At 46.2% G+C, this 13,255-nt stretch overlaps 1 protein-coding gene across 2 annotated transcripts in view; it reads left to right on the forward strand.

The window, feature by feature from the left end:
• DNAH3 (dynein axonemal heavy chain 3) overlaps nucleotides 1-13,255 on the forward strand; it is an 827,768-nt gene that overhangs the window by 439,289 nt on the left and 375,224 nt on the right. For both annotated transcript variants that reach the window (XM_073591059.1, XM_073591058.1), the window contains exon 25: nucleotides 8,284-8,376. In XM_073591059.1, coding sequence (XP_073447160.1) covers nucleotides 8,284-8,376 — 93 coding nt within the window. The remainder of the gene's footprint in view (nucleotides 1-8,283; nucleotides 8,377-13,255) is intronic.

The following is a 13,255-nucleotide window of genomic DNA, read 5'->3' on the forward strand; positions in this document are numbered from 1 at the left end:
GGGTACCCTGATGTAAGGAGGGTCTCTCTGGGTACCCTGATGTAAGGGGGGTCTCTCTGGGGACCCTGATGTAAGGGGGTTCTCTGGGGATGCTGATGTAAGGGGAGGCTCTCTGGGGACCCTGAAGTAAGGGGGTCTCTCTGGAGACCCTGAAGTAAGGGGTGGGGCTCTCTGGGGACCCTGATGTAAGAAGGGGCTCTCTGGGGACCCTGATGTAAGGAGGTTCTCTCTAGGGACCCTGAAGTAAGAGGGGCTCTCTGGGGACCCTGAAGTAAGGGGTGGGGCTCTCTGGGGACCCTGATGTAAGAAGGGGCTCTATGGAGACCCTGATGTAAGGAGGTTCTCTCTAGGGACCCTAAAGTAAGGGGGGCCCTCTGGGGACCCTGATGTAAGGGGGTTCTCTGGGGGCCCTGAAGTAAGGGGGGCTCTCTAGGGACCCTGAAGCAAGGGGTGGGGCTCTCTGGGGACCCTGATGTAAGAAGGGGCCCTCTGGGGACCCTGATGTAAGGAGATTCTCTCTGGGAACCCTGATGTAAGGAGGGGCCCTCTGGGGACCCTGATGTAAGGAGGGTCTCTCTGGGGACACTGATGTAAGGAGGGGCTCTCCGAGGACCCTAAAGTAAGGGGGGCTCTCTGGGGATGCTGATGTAAGAAGGGGCTCTCTGGGGACCCTAATGTAAGGAGGGGCTCTCTGGGGACCCTAATGTAAGGAGGGGCTCTCTGGGGACCCTAATGTAAGGGGGGCTCTCTGGGGACCCTGATGTAAGGGGGGGCTCTCTGGGGACCCTGATGTAAGGGGAAGGCTCTCTGGGGATCCTGATGTAAGAAGGTGCTCTCTGGGGACCCTGATGTAAGGAAGGGGCTGCCTGGGGACCCTGAAGTAAGGGTGAGGCTTTCTAGGGACCCTGATGTAAAGGGGAGGCTCTCTAGGGGTCCTGAGGACCCTGATGTAAGTGGGGGCTCTCTGGGAACCCTGATGTAATGGGGGATCCGCACTCAGCTATGTAACAATATTTTATATATATATATTATAAATACTTACATAAACACACATGTATATTATATACATGTGTGTGCCCGCCCAAGCGTATGACTTTCTTTACTTCGCTGCTATGGGCTCTAGCCTGAGATCCCTTCAGGGGCCCTTCATGGTTTCTTGCACCGGGGCCCTGAAGATTCTAGTTACACCTCTGACTCCTTTGTTTTTGTTTTTTGTTTTCTGTCCTCTTTTCTATCTCTTTTGCTCTGTAGCCACCTTTTGGTATACATTTCAAATTTGAAATCCTGTCCTGGGTTATTCTGGTGTTATGATGCCCATCTAGGGAGAGTCCTGTGTAGACAGTGGCGTATGCCCGGATCAGATGAATATGAACGCATGACCAATTTTGATAGAACTGTAAAATGTGTTTTTTACATATTGTGCGGTATAACTTTCTATATGTGTGCGTGTGTGAGTGTATATATATATATATATATATATATATATATATATATATATATGTTGTGAGATGATGTGCTCTTCTATTCCATGTAGTGAGACCTGTTCTATACCCCCCAAAGTGAGTTCTGAGGAAGCAATCCAATCCAGCGAAACACGTTGATGCACAGGGGCTCACACATGTTTCCGATGCCATACTGTTTGTCACAAAATAGTACTCACCGAGGCCGAGATGCCGAGAGCGGTTTTGCCTTTGCGACTAAGCGCAGTCCGCCCCCTGGAGTTGGGACAGGGAGTGAACGGCACGAAGAGGCACAAGCTCCCCAATGGACCGCAGGTGACTTGCTGGTGAGGTCTTGATAGAGAGGAGCCGCTGTGCAGGTACTGGTAGGCAGGTACAGGCAGGGGATCAAACACCGGGATAGTACTATGGTACTGCAGGATCTGCAAGGCAAGGTGACAAGATCAAGAGAGTCCAGGTACAAGCAGGAGGTCAGGCTAGGAGACAGGAGACAGTCCAGGTAACAGGCCGAGGGTCAAACACAGGAGATTGGTGGGAATCCGATTAACAGGCAGAGGTCAGGTCCAGGAGAGAGGCAAGAGAAGTCCAAAAGGCAGATCCAGGTCACAACGGGTAGTCAAGCAGAGGTTCAGGAGACAGGTTCAGGTAATACAGGAAGCTGAGACAAACCAGCAATTTGTTTGACCCTCTGAGCGCCTTTTATAGGCAGCCCAGGGAATCACGTTGGGTGTGCACCAGTGCGCGTGCGTGAGCGCCGTAACGCTGAGCCGCGAATGCGCATGCGCCGGAACGCCGTTCCGCCGGGAATACGTAAAAAACGACCGGACCGGAACGAAGGCTTCTTCTGACAGTGCCCCCCCCCGAGGGGTGGCCTCTGGACACCCAAGGTTGACATCAATTCTGGATGTTCTCGGTGAAAAGCCTGGAGAAGTTGAGGAGCATGTAGATTCCTGGCTGGTTCCCAAGAGTTATCCTCAGAAGGATAACCCTTCCATTTGATTAGATACTGCAGCTGTCTGCCATTTTTCCTGCAATTTAAAATTTTTTCTACCTCAAATTCATCTTCTCCGTTGATTAGAACTGGAGGTGGTGGAGGTTTTTCTCTGTCAGGAAAAGGGCTGGGAGAAATAGGTTTTAAGAGGGATGCATGGAAGACTGGGTGCACCTTGTAAGCATCAGGAAGAGCTAATTCAAAAGCGACGGGGTTGATTACCCTTTTTATTTTAAAAGGACCTATAAATTTTGGCCCCAGTTTCCGGGAGGGAATTGGCAGTCTGAGATGGATAGTTGACAGCCACACTTCTTCGCCTACCTTAAAGGCCGGGTTCTCCTTCCTTCCCTTGTTGTAGTACCTTTGGTAGTCATCCTGAGCCTTTTGCATCGCTGCTTTGATCTTTTGAAAATTTAACTGAATAGAGCTTACTCGATCCTGCACTGCAGGGACAGACAATTCAGGAATGGAAACTGGAAGAAAGGAGGGGTGAAATCCAAAATTGGACCAGAAAGGTGTCTGGTTGGTAGCGGAATGGATGGAGTTGTTATATGCAAATTCTGCATATGGTAGAAGGGAGGACCATTCATCCTGGGAATCTGAACAGAAGCATCGGAGGTATTGTTCCAGGGTTTGATTTGTCCTCTCCGTCTGGCCGTTACTTTGAGGATGATAAGCAGAAGACAAGCAAATTTTTATTTCCAAGGTCTTGCATAATTCCTTCCAAAATTTAGAAGTAAATTGAACTCCTCTGTCAGAGGTGATGCTCACTGGGGTACCATGAAGCCTGATAATTTCTTTAAAAAAAATGTTAGCAGTAGCAGAGGCAGAGGGGGTACCCACCATAGGCAGAAAGTGTGCCATCTTTGAGAGCCGATCAATTACGACAAAGATAGTTGTGAATCCCCCCGATGGAGGTAGATCCACAATAAAGTCCATGGAGATTTCCGCCCATGGGCGTTCAGGGATAGACAAGGGCTTGAGCAGGCCCCATGACTTTGCATTTGAGCCCTTGCTGCGCTGGCACGGGATGCAGGATGAAACATAGTCTTTGCAATCTTGTCTCCAGCCTGGCCACCAAAAGAAACGTGAGATCAATTCCATGGTCTTTTGTGACCCAAAATGGCCTGCTAGCTTGTGGTCATGAAAGGACTGTAGAGTTAGGAGCCTAGATTCCAGCGGGATGAAGATTTTTCCATGAGACCAAAATAAATCATTACGTTTCTCCATAGAAGATACTTGGGGTTCAGAGCATTGAGCGGATGTGGATTTGATTGCGGACATTAGGTCTCCTTGAGTAACTAGAAGGAAATTCTGAGGAGACAAAATGGTACTTGGCTCTGTTACCTGGGAAGTTTCATGGAACATCCTTGAAAGTGCGTCCGCTTTTCCGTTCTTTGTACCTGGTCTATAAGATATGTGAAAATTAAATCGGGAAAAGAAGAGGGCCCATCGGGCCTGCCTGGGTCTTAGACGTTTAGCAGTTCGCAGGTACTCCAGGTTTTTGTGGTCAGTAAAGATCATGATAGGATTGGACGCCCCTTCCAGCAAATATCTCCACTCCTCTAAGGCGAATTTAATGGCCAGTAACTCTCTGTCGCCTACATCATAGTTTCTCTCGGGAATGCTTAATTTCCGGGATGCAAAAGCCACGGGATGTAATAGAGCCTTGAGCCCTTGTCTCTGGGAAAGGATGGCACCAGTAGCAGTCTCGGAGGCATCAACTTCCAGAATAAAAGGCAAGGCAGGATCCGGGTGTCGTAAGACTGGTGCGGACGAGAATAGTGCTTTCAATTTTAAAAATGCTTCCTGAGCCTCCAAAGACCATTGAAAACGACTATGCTGGCGTGTCAGTTGAGTAATGGGAGCCACGATAGTAGAAAACCCTACAATGAATCTCCGGTAGAAATTGGAGAAACCTAAGAAGCGTTGTACCCCTTTTCTGTCTACAGGAGCTGGCCATTCCTGGATTGCTTTGACCTTCTGGGGATCCATTGCAATGCCGTCAATTGAAATTATGAATCCTAAAAATTGCACTGTAGTCTTCTCAAATTCACATTTCTCTGCCTTGAGGTATAATTTGTGTTTTCTGAGAATTGAGAGAACCAGTTTGACATGTACCCGATGGAGTTCAATGGTGGCTGAAAAAATGAGAATGTCGTCAAGGTAGACTACTAGAAAGTTATCAAGATATTCACGAAAGATATCGTTCACTAAGTGTTGGAACGTGGCCGGGGCATTACAGAGTCCAAACGGCATTACCAGGTACTCATAGTGTCCAAACCTGGATCTAAAGGCAGTCTTCCATTCATCGCCTGCTCGGATCCGGATGAGATTGTAGGCGCCACGCAAGTCTAGTTTGGAAAAGATGCGGGCAGATCTGAAACGTTGGAATAATTCCGGGATGAGAGGAAGCGGGTACCGATTCTTGACGGTAATTTTATTTAATTCCCTGTAATCGATACAAGGTCGGAGGGATCCGTCCTTTTTTTCTACAAAGAAAATACCAGCTCCAGCCGGTGATGAAGAGGGGCGAATGAACCCTTTTTCAAGATTTTCGTCAATGTACGTTTTAAGAGCCTTTAATTCTGTTTCGGACAAAGGAAAAATGCGGCCAAAAGGAATTTCCGCACCCGGCAACAGGTCTATGGGGCAATCGTAAGGCCGATGAGGTGGTAGACAGTCTGCCTGTTGTTTATCAAATACATCTCTGAATTCTAGGTAGCTTTCGGGTACATGTTGCAGATTGTTAGACATGGTTGAAATGGTAGAAACAGAAGCTGGGGCCGGGAGAAGGCAATGTCTGGAGCAATATTGAGATGAGAAAGAGACTTCTCTCTTATTCCAGTTGATCTGTGGTTCGTGGGCTTGAAGCCATGGGAGTCCCAGGATTATAGGGAACATTGGAGAAGAAATTATATCGAAGCGGAGGTATTCCTGGTGGCCAGTATCAGTAGTGGTAAGGATGGGTCTGGTTTCCTGCGTGATGGGCCCAGAGCGGGGAAGAGACCCATCGGCAAGGTGGATCCGTAGACTTTGGCTCTTCGTGATCAAAGGGACATGCAAGCTTGCGGCTAATGAGATATCCAAAAAACAGCTACACGCTCCAGAGTCAATTATGGCGGGTAGGTGAACCTCCTTTTCCGGAAGCTGTAAAGAGACAAAAAGAGTAACGTAAGGCTGGGAAGAACCGGTAACTTGTTGATTAATAGCAGGCCGTAGGTAGGACTTACTGGGTCTCACAGGGCAGGAACGGAGAAAGTGTCCAGAACCCCCACAGTAAAGGCACAGATTGCCCTGGCGTCTACGTAGTCTTTCCTCTGAAGTGAGTGGGGCACGGACTAGACCAAGCTGCATTGGTTCAACTTCAGGAGTGGCAGAAACCGGTGGAGCTGTGTAAGGTGGATGGACAGGAGTCGGTTTAGGCGTCATCCAAGTAGGGCGAGGAATCTGAAAACGCTCTGTGCGTCGCTCACGCATGCGACGATCCAATTTAGTGGTAATTTGGATGAGGTCTTCCAAAGAATCAGGGGTCTCGATCCTGGCCAGTTCATCCTTCAGTGCTTCAGACAGCCCTTGACGAAACTGATATTTAAGGGCAGGTTCATTCCAACCAGTATCAGCTGAACTTTTCCGGAACTCTACAATATAGTCCTCTACAGGCCTTCGTCCTTGGCTCAGGTTATGCAATAAGGTTTCGGCCGTGGCCGTGCGCTGGGGGTCGTCGTAAAGTTGTGCCATACCCTCGAAGAAGGCATCTACTGAATTCAGGATAGGGTTCCTCTGTTCCATTAGGGTATGCGCCCAAGCTTGTGGTTCATCGGCTAAGAGAGAAATGATGAACCCAACTTTTACCACTTCTGACGAAAAGGTCCTGGGTTGCAGAGCCAAATACAGAGAGCAAGCGTTTTTAAAAGCCCTGAACTTCTTGCGATTGCCAGCAAAACGCTCTGGTATGGGAACCCTAGGTTCTGGAGCTGCCATGACCACAGTGGGACTGGTTGGCATCTGAGGAGAGGATGCTCCACTGGGAGGTGCAGAAGCTGCGGCAGGGGCTGGAGATGGTCCGGAAAGCTGCTGAAGGCGGCCATCAATTTGGGCGTAACCATCTTGCAATTTCTGGACGGCCTCAGTGAGGGCCGAGACCTGCTGACACAGGATCTCCAATGGGGAACGCGCTCTGTCGGCCTCAGACATGGCTGGTTTGTACTGTCACAAAATAGTACTCACCGAGGCCGAGATGCCGAGAGCGGTTTTGCCTTTGCGACTAAGCGCGGTCCGCCCCCTGGAGTTGGGACAGGGAGTGAACGGCACGAAGAGGCACAAGCTCCCCAATGGACCGCAGGTGACTTGCTGGTGAGGTCTTGATAGAGAGGAGCCGCTGTGCAGGTACTGGTAGGCAGGTACAGGCAGGGGATCAAACACCGGGATAGTACTATGGTACTGCAGGATCTGCAAGGCAAGGTGACAAGATCAAGAGAGTCCAGGTACAAGCAGGAGGTCAGGCTAGGAGACAGGAGACAGTCCAGGTAACAGGCCGAGGGTCAAACACAGGAGATTGGTGGGAATCCGATTAACAGGCAGAGGTCAGGTCCAGGAGAGAGGCAAGAGAAGTCCAAAAGGCAGATCCGGGTCACAACGGGTAGTCAAGCAGAGGTTCAGGAGACAGGTTCAGGTAATACAGGAAGCTGAGACAAACCAGCAATTTGTTTGACCCTCTGAGCGCCTTTTATAGGCAGCCCAGGGAATCACGTTGGGTGTGCACCAGTGCGCGTGCGTGAGCGCCGTAACGCTGAGCCGCGAATGCGCATGCGCCGGAACGCCGTTCCGCCGGGAATACGTAAAAAACGACCGGACCGGAACGAAGGCTTCTTCTGACACTGTTGAAACATCATTTCTTTCTTTGGGTATATGTAATGTCTGTCTCCTCTGGCCATTGCATGGCCGTCAATGGAGGATACCTTTTTATAATTCTATACTGTTTTTTCTTATGTATCTATGTTTAATAAAATCTAATTTTTTAAGATCACATATTGTTGTTCCAATCTGCTTCCAATGTCTGACCTAGAGGGTTTCTTTTTCTTTTCCAATGAATTTTGCGGATGTGGCACATGAGTGATTCATTTTAAAGTATTTACCTCCATATTTGGAAGTAAAAGTAGCTGGTGCTACTGCCAATCAATTTAAGTAACCTGCAGATCTAGTATCTGGGGAATCCAGTAGGCCCAATGTATATGGTGTTTAGATGCAGTCATGAGGATCATGCTCGTGCTGCTGAATTACTTAGCAATGGTAGTGCACATTGTGGTATCCAAGTAGAAACCACATTGCTTAATCATTGTGCAATAAGCAGACTAATGACACAAAAAACTGCAAGAGCAAAGGTAAAATAAGGGGTAATGGTTTCATCCTCATTGGTATGTAGTGGATCATGAGTGTTTATGAGATGTGCCAAGTTTGTGGTAATCTGAGGTACAGTATTTGAAGTCAGATGTGGTTTAAACAGACATTAGGATTTAATTGCTTGTTATTTATGGCCAGATCCATAAATTTGTATGTGGGCTACTTCTAAATTATACAGCTTACAAAACCATTAAACCTCACCAGAAATTTTGATCACTTGTATTAGCTAATACGAGCTAACTCGTATTAGCTCTCTCTGGTCAACCTTTTTTTTTTTTTGATATACTGTACATAATATAGAGAAGTTGCCAGATGATGTTCTTCACTTAAAACTTAATATGAACTATCACTTGGTTTGTACTGATGTGTACAACACTTTACTTTGCTAATCATTACCTGTGAGAACTATGTATTGATTTTGGTTTTCAGGGAATGGTTGAAAAGTGGCTTTTGGAAGTAGAAGAAAACATGTTGGCCAGCATAAGGCGCGTCATTCAAGATGGAATAGAGGGATACGTGGAGGTAAGGTTCAGAATATTAATAAAGCCCTAAATTAAACTGGAACTCCCCAAAATTTGTGTTGAAATTAAAAGATTCTCTATTACTTCAATGGTCAAAGTTATATTTTCAAATTCCAAGTATTATTTTCCAGGACAAACTTGAATCAAATAGTACAAGCAACTTAATGAAACTTTTGTGGTCCAGAATACTTACTGTCTGTACATGGAAGCAGCTGCTAGGAGACATTTATAAAGCTAGTTCCGCAGAAGAACAGCAGAGTGCAATCTGTAGTATATTAATGTATTTAATGTGGTGAAAAGACAAATGCAACTCACATTTTGACAATTAAAACCCGGTTCATCACATAGTAAGAGCTTCCAGTGGACTTCTCACATCAGAAACCTCAGACCAGGATAGAAACACTGGGTGGATGGATGGATACACTTGCAGGACCAAGAGAACACGCCAGGGGGTGCAAAAATAAGTGTAGCTTTAACCACTTCAGCCCCGGAAGGTTTTACCCCCTTCCTGACCAGAGCACTTTTTACAATTTGGCACTGCGTCGCTTTAACTGCTAATTGCGCGGTCATGCAATGTTGTACCCAAACAAAATTTGCGTCCTTTTCTTCCCACAAATAGAGCTTTCTTTTGATGGTATTTGATCACCTCTGCGGTTTTTATTTTTTGCCCTATAAACGGAAAAAGACCGAAAATTTTGAAAAAAAAATTATATTTTCAACCTTTTGTTATTAAAAAAATCCAATTAACTCAATTTTAGTCATACGTTTAGGCCAAAATGTGTTCAGCCACATGTCTTTGGTTAAAAAAAAAGTCAATAAGCGTATATTTATTGGTTTGCGCAAAAGTTATAGCGTCTACAAACCAGGGTACATTTTCTGGAATTTACACAGCTTTTAGTTTATGACTGCCTATCTCATTTCATGAGGTGCTAAAATGGCAGGGCAGTACAACCCCCCCCCCCCCAATGACCCCATTTTGGAAAGTAGACACCCCAAGGAAATTGCTGAGAGGCATGTTGAGCCCATTGAATATTTTATTTTTTTGTCCCAAGTGATTGAATAATGACAAAAAAATATATATATTTTACAAAAAGTTGTCACTAAATGATATATTGCTCACACAGGCCATGGTTAAATGCGGAATTGCATCCTAAAATACCTTTAGCTGCTTCTCCTGGGTATGGGGATACCACATGTGTGGGACTTTTTGGGAGCCTAGCCACGTATGGGGCCCCCGAAAACCAAGCACCGCCTTCAGGATTTCTAAGGGCGTAAATTTTTTATTTCAATCCTCACTACCTATCACAGTTTTGAAGGCCATAAAATGCTAAGATGGCATAACCCCCCCCCCAAATGACACCATACCTCTCAGCAAATAGCTTCGGGTGTCTACTTTCCAAAATGGAGTCATTTGGGGGGGGGGGGGGGTGCCATCTGGGCATTCCATGGCCTCCGAAACTGTGATAGGCAGTGAGGGGTGAAATCAAAAATTTACACCCTTAGAAACCCTGAAGGCGGTGCTTGGTTTTCGGGGTCCCGTACCCGGCTAGGCTCCTAAAAAGTACCACACATGTGGTATCCCCGTACTCAGGAGAAGCAACAGAATGTATTTTGGGGTGTAATTTTCACATATGCCCATGGCATGTTTGAGCAATATATCATTTAGTGACAACTTTGTGCAAAAAAAAAAAAATAAATTTGTCTTTTTCCCGCAACTTGTGTCAAAATATAAAATTTTCCATGGACTCGACATGCCTCTCAGCAAATAGCTCGGGGTGTCTACTTTCCAAAATGGGGTCATTTGGGGGGGTTTTATGCACAACATTTAGAAGCTTATGTCACACATCACCCACTCTTCTAACCACTTGAAGACAAAGCCCTTTCTGACACTTTTTGTTTACATGAAAAAAAAATTATTTTTTTTGCAAGAAAATTACTTTGAACCCCCAAACATTATATATTTTTTTAAAGCAAAGGCCCTACAGATTAAAATGGTGGGTGTTTCATTTTTTTTTCACACAGTATTTGTGCAGTGATTTTTATAACCACTTATAACTGTCACAAATGACACCAATGCAATAATCAGAAAAAAAATAAACTGCTATTGGTGTCAGTGTGATAGGGGGTACAGGGGGGTGATCGGGGTGGGTGATGGGGGGGTGAAAAATGTGCCTAGAGTGTTCTACTGTAAGTGTAGTGTTGGTGCAGACTTACTTGATGCCTTCTCTCCTCGGCGCCAGAACGAAGTGACTGACACGAGGAGAGATGACATCACTTCCTCAGCTTCTGTTCAGAAGCCGAGGAAGCCTGTCATTCGCCAGGAGCAATCATGAGGGGGTGGCCATGAATCAGTGGCCTCCCCCTCACCTTGGATCGCTCCTGAGAAGAATCTGACCGCCGCAGGCACCGGGGGGGGTCCAATCGCGGGCAGGCAGGGACGTACAGGTAAGCCCTTATGCCTGCCCGTGCCATTGTGCCGATGTACATCAGCGTGCGGCGGTCGGCAACTGGTTAAATGTACTGAGAAACACTAATAAATGACAACTCGCATAAGAAGAAGAAATGGCACTTTTGTACGTTATCCGTGAGTGGTAGGCTCATGCATCGGAGATGGGAAGGCTTTTCCTAACATTTGCAGCCTGGAAAGTCTTTGTTATCTTGAGAAAGAGGCTTGGGCGGTCATGAAATGCATAGTTTCGCCCCCTGATGTGCTGATGACATCACTTCCAGTCTGTTCTGCATCCCACAGAAGCCCTCCACCATCTTGTTGGTTTCCACTTCCTCATCAAAGCTGTTATCCAGCCTGATGTCTGGATATTCCAGGCTGCAAGTGTTTGGAAGAGGCTTAAAGGATACCTGTACTAAAAGTATAAGGAAGTATAATGCAGTTATCCTTTAAAATAAAGGCTTAAAGTCTTTAAGGGCCTATTCGCAAATACAGTATCTGTTGTGGTGGTGCATGGTAAAACCTACATTAAACTTACGAGTATATGCGTCTTGCTTTGCAGAGCTATTCATTCTGAATACAAAATATAAAGTGCAGCTCTAGAGTTATACTGTGCAATTCGTGATGACACAATGGGGGTTATTTACGAAAGGCAAAACCACTTTGCACTACAAGTTCAAACTACAAGTGCAAAGTGCACTTGGAAGTGCAGTCGCTGTAAATCTGAGGGGTAGATCTGAAATGAGGGGAAGCTCTGCTAATTTTATTATCCATTGGTAATTGGCCATTCGTAAATAAACACCAATGCGTATATATAGCATGTGATGAACTATAAAGTGCGAACGTGCAATAAACAATATGCAATACTAACTATGACTGATATGCAATAACAATACAAATGTAAAAAAGTTGTGAAAAGAATGTTTAGCATGTAATGAACTATAAAGTGCAAACATGCAATAACATTATGCAATGTCAACTGTGACCAATGTGCAATATTGAGTGACAGTACAAATGTAAAAAAGTTTAAAAAGATATAAAGAAAAAAGTTCATATATGGCTGATATTCAGTAGCTGATATTCAGTAGAAGAGATCCCATATAAGGTGTGGAACGTTGATCAGGTGCTTGGCAGTGTGATACCTATCACCAGGGCTTTTTTTCTGGCAGAACGCACCGGAATGGCGTTCCGCCACCTCTGGCAAAGGTAGTGAGAGAGAACTTTTTCTCTTTCTCATTTACTTTACTAGGTCGCCAGCCGCGGAGTAAGCTGGAAGCCGCATAAGCCGAAACAGCTTCTGTATTGCCTGCTGCAGCCCTTACAAGAGTGGAAGGCGGAGTGATATCACCTGCACTCCGCCTCTCTCTGCAGACCAGATCGCTTGCTCCTTTTTGGCGCCAATCACAGCGGTCAGGAAGAGCTGCAGTACGATGTGCTAGCCTGGTAAGTTAATTATTCAGTGTTGCTGGATGGAGGTGGTCTATTAACGCTGCTTGTATATGGTTGCTACCTGGATGTCTCTTTGCTGTATAAGGAATGTCTCATGCTGCATATGGGCTGTCTATTGCTGGATAAGGAATGTCTCTTGCTTCATAAGGGCTGTCTATTGCTGGATAAGGAATGTTTCTTGCTGTATATGGGCTGTCTGTTGCTGGATAAGGGCTGTCTATTGCTGGATATGGGCTGTCTCTTGCTGGATAAGGGCTATCTATTGCTGGATAAGGGCTGTCTATTGCTGGATAAGGGCTGTCTATTGCTGGATAAGGGCTGTCTATTGCTGGATAAGGGCTGTCTCTTGCTGGATAAGGGCTGTCTATTGCTGGATAAGGAATGTCTCTTGCTGGATAAGGAATGTCTCTTGCTGGATAAGGAATGTCTCTTGCTGGATAAGGAATGTCTCTTGCTGGATAAGGGCTGTCTACTGCTGGATATGGGCTGTTTCTTGCTAGATATGGGCTGTCTCTGGCTGGATAAGAGCTGTCTGTTGCTGGATAAGGGCTGTCTGTTGCTTGATAAAGGCTGTCTGTTGCTGGATATGGGTGGTCTCTTGCTGGATAAGGGCGGTCTCTTGCTGGATATGGGCTGTCTCTTGCTGGATATGGGTTGCTGGATATGGGCTGTCTCTTGCTGGATAAGGGCTGTCTCTTGCTGGATAAGGGCTGTCTCTTTCTGCATATGGGCTGTCTCTTGCTGGATATGAGCTGTCTCTTGCTGGATAAGGGCTGTCTCTTTCTGGATATGGGTTGCTGGATAAGGGCTGTTTCTTGCTGGATATGGGTTGCTGGATATGGGCTGTCTCTTGCTGGATAAGGGATGTCTCTTGCTGGATAAGGGATGTCTCTTGCTGGATATGGAATGTCTCTTGCTGGATAAGAGATGTCTCTTGCTGGATAAGGGCTGTCTCTTTCTGGATATGGGTTTCTGGATATGGGCT

This window comes from Aquarana catesbeiana, linkage group LG06 (genome assembly GCF_042186555.1).
Source record: "Aquarana catesbeiana isolate 2022-GZ linkage group LG06, ASM4218655v1, whole genome shotgun sequence".
NCBI classification, from domain to species: domain Eukaryota; kingdom Metazoa; phylum Chordata; class Amphibia; order Anura; family Ranidae; genus Aquarana; species Aquarana catesbeiana.